General features: G+C 34.2%; 3 protein-coding genes across 6 annotated transcripts; 2 read left to right on the top strand and 1 right to left on the bottom strand.

Moving 5' to 3' along the window:
- The first annotated feature begins 361 nt into the window (after positions 1–361).
- On the top strand, positions 362–5,715 carry LOC116349352 (protein cramped). 2 transcript variants are annotated; one of them, XM_031780747.1, is made up of 11 exons: positions 362–996; positions 1,338–1,569; positions 1,648–2,038; positions 2,106–2,309; positions 2,376–2,566; positions 2,650–3,933; positions 4,010–4,147; positions 4,225–4,822; positions 4,904–5,076; positions 5,149–5,265; positions 5,479–5,715. In XM_031780747.1, the coding sequence occupies exons 2-10, from the start codon at positions 1,342–1,344 to the stop codon at positions 5,260–5,262; spliced, it is 3,321 nt and encodes a 1,106-aa protein (XP_031636607.1). In that variant the 5' UTR covers positions 362–996; positions 1,338–1,341; the 3' UTR covers positions 5,263–5,265; positions 5,479–5,715. The 2 variants fall into 2 exon arrangements, with proteins under 2 accessions (XP_031636607.1, XP_031636606.1); XM_031780746.1 differs by lacking the exon at positions 5,479–5,715 and having other exon boundaries at positions 363–1,010; positions 5,149–5,472.
- LOC116349353 lies at positions 5,636–7,569 on the bottom strand. Of its 2 annotated transcripts, XM_031780749.1 has the most exons (9): positions 7,392–7,569; positions 7,216–7,329; positions 7,093–7,156; positions 6,822–6,959; positions 6,703–6,767; positions 6,506–6,635; positions 6,215–6,436; positions 5,974–6,148; positions 5,636–5,895 (listed from the first exon to the last, which is right to left on the bottom strand). In XM_031780749.1, exons 2-8 carry the CDS (start codon positions 7,306–7,308, stop codon positions 5,988–5,990), a joined length of 873 nt encoding a protein of 290 aa, XP_031636609.1. In that variant the 5' UTR covers positions 7,309–7,329; positions 7,392–7,569; the 3' UTR covers positions 5,636–5,895; positions 5,974–5,987. The 2 variants fall into 2 exon arrangements, with proteins under 2 accessions (XP_031636609.1, XP_031636608.1); XM_031780748.1 differs by having other exon boundaries at positions 5,974–6,133; positions 6,703–6,959.
- Positions 7,570–8,183: 614 nt separating this feature from the next.
- On the top strand, positions 8,184–9,434 carry LOC116349331 (chymotrypsin-1-like). Of its 2 annotated transcripts, none has more exons than XM_031780720.1 (6): positions 8,184–8,319; positions 8,382–8,460; positions 8,591–8,828; positions 8,897–9,043; positions 9,108–9,175; positions 9,239–9,434. In XM_031780720.1, exons 1-6 carry the CDS (start codon positions 8,247–8,249, stop codon positions 9,315–9,317), a joined length of 684 nt encoding a protein of 227 aa, XP_031636580.1. In that variant the 5' UTR covers positions 8,184–8,246; the 3' UTR covers positions 9,318–9,434. The 2 variants fall into 2 exon arrangements, with proteins under 2 accessions (XP_031636580.1, XP_031636579.1); XM_031780719.1 differs by having other exon boundaries at positions 8,382–8,535; positions 9,239–9,431.
- The last annotated feature ends 5,582 nt before the right edge of the window (positions 9,435–15,016 follow it).

Raw genomic sequence — 15,016 nt, 5'->3', positions numbered from 1 at the left:
CTCCGAAAATCGATATTTAAACAGTGTGTGTGAGTCTTTCGCTCTTTCGTGCTCACTCACTCTCTCGCGCGCAAAAACTTTAATTACAGCTTATCTCAATTTCTCTTAAATCTATTTGGAATTCCTTGTTTACAATCCAAAGTACACGACCGCTCCAAAGTACTTTTCAACCGTGTCCATGTGTATGTGCGTGTGTATGTATGAATGTTTACACACATACACAGGCAAGATACGATAGAAAACAACATAGTGTGTACCGTATCGCTTCGCTCCGACAGTTGAATATGTCAAACATGGTGTTATTTATTGACACATACAGTCTTTGCGCGAATACGATACATTTTGAGTGTGTTTATGAATTTCAGATTTTTTGCTTTTAGTGTTTTTGTCGTTAAATTTTTTTTTTGTTTTTGTGGTGTGATTTTGTTTAAATACCAATTTTTTTGCCCATTATAGCCGATCAAAATGCGGCCAAACATTTAACAAACATTCGCCTCTTTATTTCTCATTTTCCGAAAGTGCCAAATGAAAAACAGTGCAGCTTTTTTTCCTCAGTTTTGTTCGGGTGTTGTACAAATTGAACGTAGATGACACAAAACAAAGCAATCGCCATTTTAGTTCTTCGAAAATAGAACGAGCTATTTTTTAAACAATTTAACATTGTTGGCAGTGAATTGAACGATTTATTTTGTTAAAAGTGATTTATTGAGAAAATCCGGCAATAAATATGAAATCAGAATAGAGAAATTCAATGTGTTACATGATTAAAAATAGCCAAACAAACATTTCTGACCTGATTGATTTACATACAAAAACCAATGCAATTGAAGCAGGTCCCATTGAAAATGGCAACAGTGAATTTAATATTATTGTTTTAATTTGATGGAAATAAAAAAAGACGAAATTAAAAAATAAATTCCAAATTTTCGCTTTATAAAAATCGAATTAATTTCATTTTGAAGCGTTTCGTATTGCACATGGCGCAACAAGCGAAAGGTAATAAATGAAATGTGTGTGCACATGATGTGATATGGAATAAAATTGTGATTGTTTTGTGGCTCGCAAGCAGCCATATTTTTTTCGCTGCTAATTGTAATTCAAATTAGATGCACTCTTTTCACGGCACTTTGAATCTTTTTTTAAAGTGATGATGCAAGAGTAGTGCGATTTTTAATTTGTCAACACACAACAAATTATATCAAACAACAACAAAGCATGCAATGTGAACCGAAAAAAAGACGTTTCGTTTTGATGAAATTTTTGTTGAATGAGAAGTTGTTTACTTTTTTTATTTTGTTTTGAACCTGTTATTTTTTTTTCCTCTACCTACAATGCAGTAAGATGACACCAGGCAAAGTGACGACAAACGATAATGCATCCAATGCAGATTTATCTGTTTTCGCTGAGGTGTCGCAAAAAGACGACGCGCTCACGATTGAAGCAAAAGATAATATAAAAAAACCAATTGTGTCTTCTGATACTGACATATCAAATTCGAATGAAAGAAACGAAACGAAAAATGACACGGCACCAAAGCCCAAACCCATTGACGATAAACTTAAACTGGAGGTAAATGACAAATGTTTTAATGAATGAAAAAAAAAAAAAACCAGTGCCGAATGATTTGTAAAATTGTGTACATTTTAGACGTCGGAGGAGCAATTGCTTGGTTCATTGACATCGATGAGTAGTCCGGCGGTACGAACTAGTGCCCGAGTTATTCAGAAAATGAAAATGGATTCAATTCGACCCACGACGCCTCCGCCTGACAAAGAGAAAGAAGAACATCACCGCAATGCACAGAAAACACCGAATCAACATCGACCTTCAAAAACGATTTGGAGCAATGTTGAACGCAATTTATTTTTTGATGCTATTAACGAATATGGCAAAGATTTTGAATCGATTGCGAATTATATAAATGGAAAACAGAAGCGTAAAAATGCCACCGATCCCACGTACAAGGCCAAGGAGCACGTTAGATTACTCTATTATCAAACGTTCACAAAAATTTCCAAATATTTACGATTCTCGGAAGGTAAGAGGAGCTCATTGATTTTCTCCATCGCATAATGTTATGTAATGCTTTTATGTTTCATTCGCAGATGTTACGAAAAAGGTTCAGGAATTGTATGCAATTATCAATTACGGTGAAATGAGAAAGAAAATTCCCGTTGATAATCAAAAGTTTTATATGAAATTGCGTGAATTGGTATATCGTGGCTCGGTAACTTGGCGTGTCAAGGGGAAAAATTGCCGAATTAAAACGCCATCGTGCCCGGCACTGCGCAAAATCAATCAAGTTGAAAGTGAGTTGTGGTTTGATCAATTTTTGTCATTTTGTTAAATCGATATCTGTCCATTGTTAATTGCAGAATGGCAAGAGGACATAAAATTACCGGCAAAGGTAGATGTTGAATTGAGGCCATCCGATCATGAATCATGGTATACGGTACAGAGTTTAGCGCAGAATCCACGTGTGAAAACGTCGTTACCATTGCAAAAGAGATTAATAAGCCTGATTAAAACATTACAACAAAAGTGGAAGAGTCGAGAGGCAAAACTGGTAATTTCTTTGAAGAGAATACTCATTAAAAATAATTTGAATTTTTCACACTCAATTTTATCTCTACTTCATATATGAAATAGTGGGGCCAAACAATAAGCAATTCAGCTCCGAAGCTGAGTACACAGACCGCATCACAAGCGCCAAGCTCTTCAGCCGCATCAACTGTAACACCCACACCGCAATCATCATCTTTAAACGCTTTAGAAACTAGTACAAATGGCGATGCGTCGCAATCAAATTTACAGTCACATTTTTCACCATTTACGGAACCAGTGTTGTGCATTGCACCTTCACTCGATGCCACCATTCATCGTCCGTACGTTAATTTAACCGATTTTTTAAATAGCTATAGTATTTGTTTGAATTCCTATGAGGAACGGATCAATGCATCCGTTCGGGGTGAAAGTCTTTGTGTCGAGCACATAACAAACGTTAAGGAAACAATCAGATCAAATACAAAGCGTCAGCGACATGACAGCGGTTCGGAGAAGAAAAGTCCCGATACGAAACGAACAAAGGCATCTGATGGTGATAAATTTGATCATGACATTATGAATAAAAAATCAATGTCATCCACATCACAAGATGGAATGTCAACCACTGAAGAACTGGTGGACGAACGTGAATTTTCATCGCCAACCTATGAGAATGTTCTGTTCGAAATTGAAGATGCAAATTGTCACATACCCGAATCATCATCGGCCGATGAATGTGAAACGGAAATCAATTTATGGAATGGCAGCAAATTCAAATTTGAATCGACCGATGAAAAAAGTGCCGTTGTTGATGTCATTAAAAAGGAGTCAACCGATCAACGAATTATCAATAAACCGACGAAAAAAACCGAAAATAAATCACAATTGGCGATAAATAAAAAACGTGACTTGCGAACAACAAATCGTGAATCGTTTCGGCCATTGATTAACGAAGAGGTTGTACAAAAAATTCGCAAAGGTTGGACCATTTTTAATGTCGGCGATATGACTATTGGCGATTTGTATATTATGTTTGGACAAGATTCAAAAGTTCGATTAGAGTACAAGTGGATTTCAACGGCTCAACAGGTTGACATTAAAACGGAACCCATGAAAATGCCACACAAAACAGATGCATTCGATGGAAAAGAAAAAGAGGTGTCCGATGATGATATTAAATCGGAAAATGTGATGACCGGCACTTTAAGCGCCACAAATAATAATGAGATCGCTGATACGAAACCGATTGCCATCGATGCCAAGCCCAAGAATTCGTTGAGCAATAAATTGAAACAGTTGCTTCTATTAGCTGGTATGATGGAAAAAACCAAACGGAAAACAAGCTGTGCATGCGGTCATTATTGTGATCGCGGAATGAATAAAATGAAGGTAAAATTACCGTCTTGATTTGATTTGAAACGAAAATTTTTATTGAGAAATTCTTTCGAACTTTCATTTTGATTAGCAAAAAGATGAAGTGTTGCCTCGTAGTTTTATTTCGAATAAAACATATCAACCGTCGCATAACGACAGTGCGCTGTTTCGACAACCAGTTTTACCGACGCGCTCAAGCCATTTTGAACAATATCGTATTAACATGAATGTGAGTATTTTGATTCAATTTTCTTGAAAAATTCAATAATTTATTAAAAAATCCAAATTGAATTCGAACTTTTTCAGTCATCGCGCAGCAAACAAAACCGTTGGATGAAAGGTCGAAATAACCGAGCTGCAAAACAAGTTGTAGTTCAACGTATTCTACCACTGCAACCGGGAATTTCACAACCGTATGGAATGTTGGCAGCGCCTGATCCAATTACCTATTCAATTGAAAGTTCAGTGATCAAATCATCGACGTCATCATCATCATCATCTTCCCCATCATCGTCGTCGTCACTCGAATATAAATCAATTTTAACCGAAGAAAACTTAAGCAGAATGAATCACCTAACAGAAGACGCTAGTGCCAACCCATACATACGATCAATTGATACAAACTCAAGCAATAGTTCAACAATTAATGCCGACGACAACAACACAACAGACCTTAGCGAACACCAGAAATGTGATAGCGGAATTGAAACCTGTGATATAATCGATTCTGGCACCAATAAGCCGGAATATTCAGCATCTGACGCCGATCAAGTGGAAGAAGTGGACAGTGACGAGGAAGAGAATAACCGCATCAGACAAAGGCTAAACGAAGATCCAGGCATTCAAAGTCTCATGGAAATATCGCTACCATCACCCATTCCAATGGCTCATTCAGTGGACGATTGTAAGCTATATTCACACCGATTCACACAAAGTGATCATTATTTCGATAGAAACCGTTTAGTAAAATGTATCTTTTTTGCAGTTTATTCCGATGGAGTTGACAGTCAGCCACCAATAAGCCCGATGAGAATACTGCGTGAATCTCCGGTTCCTTCGGACACAAAATGGTTTGAAGAAAACATGAACGACTTTTCATTGAGCAGTTTTCTGGGACATTTGGATTCGAACTGTGAAAGGGGACGCTCGCCTCGATGTGTAAGTTATCATTTAAATCATTAATTTTGAGTAAAATGTGAAAATAAAATTATCTCATCCACTTTCGTGCAGATTGAAAGTAGCAGCATGTCAACGATCAGCGAAACAAGTGTTGACTATATGACCAGATTCGAAGAGTTAACTGAATCGTTGAAAAACGAACCGAACAATATTGTCACGCCATAGATAGTTCTTTCCCACACCGAAATTATACCCCATAAGAGACTGTATAAAATGCAAAACTGTAGCACTGCTAGCGCCACTACGGACAACTATGGAGCTCTAGTCCGTTGGTTGCAACTGAGCAAAAGTCTTTTCACTATTTGGCGGCAACTTAGTGTAGATTACATTGTAATCCGTCGTGGCGCTAGCAGTGTGACAGTTTGGGCATAATTTCGGTATGTTCTTTCCAGATCAATTAAGCAGCTAATTTTTCATGTTATAAAATTTGTTGAGTATTGATCCAAATAATTTGACTGAATCACTGGTTTCAAGCACGCATCATCATATTAACAACGTTTTTGCTTTTAACTGAAGAGAACCCGTTTATTTACCCATATATTCGTATGGTTATGCTCATTTAACGCAGCATTATGTTCAATTTATTATGATTTTAAAATGTTTACAAATAAAATTCCTATTTAAACCGAAACAAATACAGATTCCATCATTTTGTATTTTTTTGTTAGCATAACATAGAGATAATTTCTGAAGCCATCGAGAGCAAAATATACCATTTTCCGAAATAAATGGAATTGTTCATGTACACTTTACGTCTTCAACACTGATCACCTCACGACAAATATACGATGAAATTCGCTAATAAAAAAACATAAATTTAAATTACAAAAATGCGCATAAATTGTTCATATCATTTTCGGTGTCAATAATGTTTACCGTTTCTGAAGCGACTACAATTGAATATACTTTGAATGTTTACAATAAGCTTCGTCTATTTGAAAATATTCCATAAAATCCTCAAGCGTAAATTCGTCCTCGAAGTCTTCGAGAATGTCTTCAATATGCCTTACTGTATTATTCATATAAGAGAAGCGCACTATGAAAAGAAAAACTAAAATAAATATTTTGAAAATTTCCAGAAAAAATATTTGTCTACACTACTGATCGCAGTACTTACCAAAACAAAACCATAAAAATCCATATACATACAAAAGTGTCGATTCAAGTTCTGGGTCAGGTTTTGGCGGTAACAGCCAATAAGAAAAAAAAATTCCCTTTATGAAAGCAATATACCATGGTATGCTTGAGAATGTAGCATAAACGATTACAAGTTCAGTTTCACTTTGAGATGCGCTCGTTTCGGAAATGTAAGTAACTAAGAAACACGTATAAAGTCTCACTATTTAAAACAAATAAGAAAAATAATATTGAAAAAATTTGAGAGATATTTGATAGCTGAATCACATACTAAAACCGATTTGGACCAATTCGAATATCATGAGACCCGGATAAATGTTTATCGCAATAAGATTAATCCATGTCATATATAGACCAAAACGCATTAATTTAACCAGATAAATGTACACATTAATGTTCGACTAGAAATAAAAAGAATAATGAAATAAATAATGAATAAAATGTGAATAAGTAAATAATATGGTGTACCTTAAAAATGTGATGTTGAATTAATAGAATGTGATTCAAACTACTTAAAATAGCGATTGTGGTGGCTGAAATGAGCAACATGGGTTGTAATATGTAGTCTTTACGGTTTAATTTCACACCTTCAATCCATAAACAAATAATTATTGAATAGGAACACATTTCGCATAATATCCACACCGTAGCATGATACAATTTGTTAAACCAAGAGTTATGAAAGCAAGAATCGGGGTAAAATTTACTCAATGACAATGGTATTGCTGAAATTGAAAGATTATAAAAGTTATTGTTATAATGATGAATCACTTCTATTGTTTTAGCCCATTTGGCTGGCTAACGTATTGTCAGCTCAACTAACTGGTCAGTTCAATATATTGTCTGATTAAACATTACTTGTAAAACAAAGAACGAAATATATAACCAATCCAATAATACTCGCAAGTTCATGTACACCCTGCTGAAATAACACAAGCGATATTAAATTCTGAAATAATTTCAATTTCAGTAGGAAAATACCAAAATAATGCTATGCGTAGAAAATACTAAAGAGATGCATAAAAGGAAACCTATAAAACTCTTTTCTTCTGATATATGGTAGTCTTTAATCATAATCTTAACTTCATGTATAACCTGTTGAAATAAGACAAGCGATATTGAATTCTGAAATAATTTCAATTTAAGTAGAAAATTACCAAAATTGCCTTATACACAGTTCTATAAAATACTAAATAGTAGGATAAAAGGACACTTATAAAGGAGCGAGTACGACATTTCCCCCTTTGCTAAGCGAAATTAATCCGATATACGGCGCTGATGTAAATGTCACTCTATGTCATTCCACAATAATACATTTTTTGGCTTGACAATATATAAGCTCTTCATTTACATCAGCGCCGTATATCGGATTAATTTCGCTTAGCAAAGGGGGAAATGTCGAATGACGGTTTATTCCAAACGAATACCAAATTGGAGAATCGCAGTTAAATCATAAACTAATTCAATTATCATCAATCATTTATAATAAATAAAACTAACACATCGACTAAATTTTCGGCTTAAGTAGATTTTTATGTAGCAAATCAATAAATCATGACATGATCATGCATGTTCTCGATTAAAATTATCCACGTGTCGTCCAAATTTCTAAGATACCCACTTATGAAATTATTTATTATTACACTTATCAAATGATTGGTGCTTAATAGTACATCACTGATAACATTACACATTTCAGTCAAAAATCGACAATAAGCATGAAAGGCTTTATTTCACTTAAGTATAGTAATAAGAGTTTATCTTATATATTGAAGTAGGTTAATAATACTGTCATATTGTAACAACGGCTAATATGATAAACTAATTGACTGACCATTTTCAAAAATTATGCTTATCTAATGATAAGTAGTTGATTGACATGGCACATTTCATCAAAAAATTTGATAATTTTGGAATCTATGTTATCTGTGTGTGATTTTTACTATAAGAAGCTCGACACTTAGACAGAAAAACATTTGGACTTGTGATTTGAACGTAATTAAAGCACAAATATGAAGTTAAAAGTGATTATTTTATTTTGTATTCTGAATTCAATATCAGGCGGATCAATTCCCAGTGGTAGCGGTAAGTGAAAAATCATGAAACAACAGGCAACTATTTTTCTAAATAAATTTTCTTTGATTTAGTTGGATACCCGGATTTTTTTGTTGTTGGCGGAACAAACGCAACAGATGGACAAGCTCCGTATCAATGTTCAATGCAAGAGTACGGACGACATTTTTGTGGATGTGTAATCATATCAGATCATTGGATCCTTACAGCAGCTCACTGCCTCAATTAGTAATAACTTACTTGTGATTTTGACAATAGAATCATTTGAATTTTGCCTTTTCAGTTATTTTAATTCTATATTGGTTGGAACAAATGACGTAAAATCGGGTGGAATTAGTTTTAAACCTCTCGAAATTATACAGCATGAAATGTATCATAAACCAGGCCGTTTTGACCATGACATTGGCCTAATAAGAGTAGACAAAATTGAGTTTAATGAAAAAGTCCAACCCATTAAAATTACGTCAAATTATGTGGAAAAAGGTGCGGAGGTTCAAGCGTTTGGATGGGGACGATTAATCGTAAGTTCGTTTGAAACAAAGTATATGTGTCCGTCTACTGAGGATCTTGAAAACGATTTCTATAATAGGCAGATGGACCAAGTCCTCAATATCTTCAGACAATCAGATTGACCACTATTTCACATGCTGAATGCAAAAAAGACTTGGCCGGTATTGTGGATGTTCACGATAGTCATTTGTGTACATTCACCAAGAAAGGTGAAGGCGTTTGTCATGTAAGTAGTTTTTTTTTGAACCCATTGAATGAGAATATTTAATAATCTTTTCACTAAAATAAAGGGAGACAGTGGTAGTGCACTTGTGCTTGGCGATGAACTTGTTGGTATAGCAAATTGGGTTAAATATCCGTAAGTGTTTATCAATTCCAATTATTCGTTCGAATTTTTTACAAAAAATGAATTATTTTAAAGATGCGCTTCGGGTGGTTCGGATGGGTTTGCCAGAGTTTCATATCTTTATGACTGGATCCAATCGAAGATCAATCAATGAACACCATAACTTTCGATTTAAAGTTGATTGAAATTAAAAATAAAACTTTTTGCAAAAAATGAATTCATGTTTTAAAAGATAACGAATCAAAATAAATGATCTAAAACCAATAAATAATAGAATGATACTATACTGTTGTTGTTTATCTCATTGGATGATTTTAAAAACTCCAGTTATAGTATTATTAGATGCCTTATTTCATTATCAGTTTTATACAATTCTTCTCGCTCAATTGAAATAAGCCAATACAGGGCAGTGAAGGCATATTATCACTTTGTGATTGTTTGCAATGAATGTACTAAAAATATGGGCTATACGTCGGATTATGTCTGCTCATATCTTTTTTCACACCGCTTTTTACAATACCGTAAAAAAATTCGAGTACAGCATATGCTTTTAATATAAATTGATTGTATTCCGAAATTATATCTACCTCACGAGGACAAAACAAGAATAAATTCACAATAAAATATAAACTCGCTTTCGAGTGGATTTACGCGAAAAATTCCACATAAATAATAAGAAATTATAAGCGACTTGAGTGAAAATTCCTAATTTTATTTGTTCAAAAAAACAATAACACTCTTTATCTTATTTCATTATATTGTACACATAAGTGTGCCAAAATGTCTAATTTTGATAAGAATAACTTCCTGGTAAAAACCTGTTTTGTCTTCTCTTTATCTCAAATGGTTTTGTTATATAATTTTACAATAAGAGTTGACCAGATGTAGATTTTTCAGCGATGAAATCGGCGATTGCTAATCAATAAATTAATTCTCGAGAACGAATATGAGACAAATAACTATTGTAGTGACGCATCTTCATATTAAAATGTTACAATTTCAAAGATATGTGTTGCACGTAAAATGGCATTTTACCATGTGAAAAAATACCCCCATGTTAAAATGGCATTTTGCTCTGATTACTTTGAATTTTAACATCCGAGTTTTCTGAGAGTGGGGATATTCAATTGTAAGTATTTGAAACAAAATATATGTGACCGTCTACTAAGGATCTTGAAAATGTTTTTTATAATAGGTGGGCGTTTGTCATGTAAGTAGTTTTTTTTTTTGAACACATTGAATGAGAATATTTAATAATCTTTTCACCAAAATAAAGGGAGACAGTGGTAGTGCACTTGTGCTTGGCGATGAACATGTTGGTATAGCAGATTGGGTTAAATTACAGTAAAACCTTGTTTATCTTATTATTATAATTTATATTGTACCCATAAGTGCGCCAAATTGTCTAATTTGGATCAGAATGACTTCCTGGGACCTGTTCTGTCTTCTCTATATCTCAAGCGGTTTTGAGACCGGTCTCTATCTGCCATTCAAATAATGGTGTGATATACATACGGTACCGAGATGATGAATGACCATCGAATTAAAACCTTACGCTTATCAAAAATTCAAAATGAAAAGTGATTAGTAATAAATCACTGATAAAATTACATATCGGTAGACATTTTTCAAAGGGAATTATAATTGCGCCGTTGTAATGCAATTTTATGCACCTAATACGCATCCAATGTAATGGTCCAATTGTACTAATATTATGCATATATTATGCATACAGTAGTATGCATACTGATCACACTATCTCTTTTTAATGGCGATTTGCGATGCATAGAATATGCATCTGTTCATATACATGCATACATTCGATGCATACGATATGCATCAGATGTAGGCATGCAGATTAGTGAAAATGGCTCATTGGGTATGTAAACCGGTTTTATTACCACCCTTTTTCAAAGTCCATTTTATCTGACCATAAGTCACTTTAAAATATTGGAGCTATAAAAGGCTCAACAGAATGGAAAAATCTATTCAGACTTTTAAATTGAACGTTAACCAAGCACAAAAGTGTGTGCTGAATTCAATATCAGGCAGCACTATTCTAAATGGTAAGCACAAAATTCGATTTAAGATCACGTGCATTCTTTTTTCTATATAAACTTCTCCAAAATTAGTGGAATATGCAGAAGTGCAAGCATTCGGCTGAGGACGATTGGCTGTGAGTGTCCGTTTGAAGTCTCGTATAATTTTCTTCTACTAAGTATATGAATTTTTGAAAACAATCGATGAATGGATGAACTTCCACAATTTCTTCAGACGATCAATTTAACTGCCCTTGCTCAAGATGAATAATACGTAAAAGATAAGTGAAATATGTTTTTCTAAGTAGCTCTGTGTTGGTGCTGTGAACATTTGGCTCTAAAAATATGTGCAAACCCAAATACCGCAATAGCATAGAGCCACTTAGTTCTTGTGGTGTTGAGAGTACTTATAATCATTTTATCTAACATAGGGAGACAGTGGTAGTGCAGATTCGATGAACTACTTGGTTTGGCAAATTGGGTTGATTTACCGTAAGTTCTTATCTCGATACTTCAATTGTTTTATTTATTAAATGCATTATTTTTTATTTAGATGCGCTTCGGGAAGTCCAGATGGTTTTGCCAAAATTTCATATCTTTATGACTGGATTTAATCGACGATAAATTAGTGAATATAACAACTTTCGATTTAAATTTAAAAGGATATGATTGCTAAAATTTAAAAAAAAGGAAATATATAATCGTAAATTCATTCAACAATTGAATCCAATGAGTCATTCATCATTCTTTTATGAATATGATGATAAATAATTCATTCGGGACTTTGCTCAAACAATTGAGGTGTTTCTGCAATTAATATGACAATCTTCTCTCTATCTCAAGTAGTTATGTCATGCAATTTCACAAGAAATTGTGCATTTAGCATGTCTCGTGAACACAGTCCGACAAATTGTTAATTTTGATAGCTGTGAAAGCTTTAACTAACATCCTTAACTAATTAGTTATTCTTATTATCAGTTATTATATGTTACTGGTTTGACTAATTAGCAATTATCAATCTTGACCAACGTCAAATTTCGTTTGTTTTTATGAAGGTTTTATTTTTGAGAAATTATATTATCATTATTTATTAGTATATGGTGTATTCTGTAAATCTGTGTAAAATTTACACGTGCAATGATTAAATACACTTGCTGCCAAAAGGCCAATCACATTTTCTTAAAGATAATATTGAGTGTGTGCATTAATTTTAAAGGATTTTAGTGTTCAAAGATACATTTATTCCAAAACTAAATGAATGAGTACATTAACCAATGTACTGCCCATTGTTAGCTATGACTTCGGCCCATCTTCTTGGCAGCTTGTCGATTCCGCGTCGAAAGAATTCCTCATCTTTTCCAGCTATCCATTGATCGACCCATTTTCGCACTCCTTCAGAATTTCGAAACGATATCTCAGACAAGCCCATTTGCATTGATCGAAACAAGTGGTAGTCAGAAGGGGCAAGGTCTGGAGAGTACGCGGGTTGATCAAGCTCACCCCGACCAAAGTCCCCTATCTTTTTTTTGCGATGTTTGAAATATTTCAAATTTTGATAAATCCTTCGACTATTTCTTGTCGCAGTTTTTCTCAATTTTTCTCTCAGTAATCTGCTCAAACGTATTGGTTGAAGTCGATACCGATCCCCCGTGACAGTTTCATCCGAATTCAGCAGCTCATTATACACCACACCACTTTAATCTCACCAAATAATGAGCATTACCGAGAAATCATCAAAATCCTGCTATGCTATCGATTTTGATGATTGTGTGGGATTGAACCCTTATTTTTATGCCTGGGGCTATCGTAGCAGATGCCTTCTTCACTTCCAGTTACAATACGATACAAAAATTCCTTTCTCTCCTATTTTTGGAACATTGTTCCAAAATGTGAAAAAGGCAAAGCACGGCAGTGACAAAAAATGACCGACGCGCTCGCATCGGTTGCCAGATGAACTATAGCAACCCTATTGGTTGCTGGTACAAATTTGTGCCATTGTTGAGCACAAATTTGTGCCATTATTCAATGCTGCGTTGCCCAACTGTCACTACTGCCATGCTTTGGAAAAAGGTCTTACAACTAGTTTTGGATTCAACTGGTGTGGCACAAAATTTCTTGTGTCTTACCTCATTATAAATGTCTTAAAACGATTGATTCGCATATATTTAATGCTTCTGATGTTTTCTTATCAATCCCTAAAATAATTAATTGAATAAATTCTGATATTTTATGATATTACTAAAATAAAATAAATACTAAATCAATTGCTCATAACATTTATATATTTCCGCTGCATATTTTGATTTAAAGAGATCATGAGATTCAATAGAGCGTGTTTCTTCAGAAATTTTATTCCAAGTTATTGGTCCACTTATAAAAAATGATGTTTTTTGGAAATTAGTATTGGGTTTTTTAACAATTAATTTATTTTCTGAGCGAGTATTATTTGTATTGATGTTGATTAAATTATCAAGATATGGTGGTGCACATAGCTTCTGAGCAGGGGTCCGAGGGGTTGGATTAACCCCCCCCTGAGAAGAGATTTGAGAACTACCCCTTTACAAATCGAGAAAAAATATTCGTTCGATTTGCTATGGATTTTGGCGAAAAAAGTGAAGTTCTTTTTTTTTTAGCTCTTCACTCACTCTAAAACGGGAGAAAATATTCAATTTTCCTCGGGTTTTTGGGCAAAGAGAAAAATCTTTCAATTTGCTAGGGTTTTTTGAGGCAAATGCTCTGAGACACCCCCTCCCCCCCTAGGAACAATTCAAAAATGCATTTTAGAATTTGTGCGAGACCAAATCGAAAAAGTTACCCCTTTAGATTTTTGGAAAATTTTGAAATTAACCCCCCCCCCCCCCCTTGGATCGCCAACTCCAGAAGCTATGGTGGTGCATCATTATTAATTATTTCATAAATCATGTTTGCGATATGTAGCATGCGTCGATCATATAATTTCATCAAATTTAATGAATTTCTGTGAGGTGTTATATGCTCTCGACGATCAACATTTAAAACAAATCTTATACAAATATTTTGTCACTATCATTGTTTTTGCCATCAATTCCGTAATTGTGATAAACAAAATCACACTTCTTATATATAGCCAACCGGCTAAGCCTATGAAGAGACAAAATGCGAATTCCCCTCATCTGTGCCATCTTGTATTCCATAGTTGAACTCAATTTAGTTACAATGAATTGAATCGAAAAAGAGAAAAAAACAACAACAGTAACATGGCTACATAGATCTGTTGACCAGTGAGATACGTATAACAATGGAATGAAAGAGTCAAGAAAGCGTATATGTGTATGTATGCATCAGCACGCATAGATGTACAGCTCTGTGTGGCCGTGCTATTGTTGTTGTTTTTTCTCTTTTTCATTTCAATGCTACAGAATTAAATTCAGTTTTTCGATCTAATTCGAACTAATGTGAGATGGCGCTGATCAGCTGCGTTCGCATAAAAAAGTTCCCAATCTCATATACGTCAACCCCGCTTGTATATAGCTAAATTTCAGTCTTGTAAGTGGTGTCAGATAAATTAGATTCTAGAAATTTCCAAAGGCGCGTGTGTACTATAATCAGTGATTAATTATCAATCAACTTTAAGGAGTCCTTACGTTTGGCATTCAAATATTAATGCGATAATGCATAAAAATGGACAATTGACAATAAAATTCGCATATTACGTGGTTATCGAAATGAAAGTTGATTGATAATAAATCACTGATTATAGTACACACGCTCCTTTAGAAATTTCTAGAATCTAATTTATCTGACACCACTTACAAGACTGAAATTTAGCTATATA

The sequence above is a fragment of the Contarinia nasturtii genome, unplaced genomic scaffold, assembly GCF_009176525.2.
Source record: "Contarinia nasturtii isolate CC-2019 unplaced genomic scaffold, AAFC_CNas_1.1 Cnas_scaffold_2861, whole genome shotgun sequence".
In the NCBI taxonomy this organism is placed as follows: Eukaryota; Metazoa; Arthropoda; class Insecta; order Diptera; family Cecidomyiidae; genus Contarinia; species Contarinia nasturtii.
Note: the sequence above shows the minus strand (reverse complement) of the source record. Positions and strands in the feature narration are given on the sequence as shown.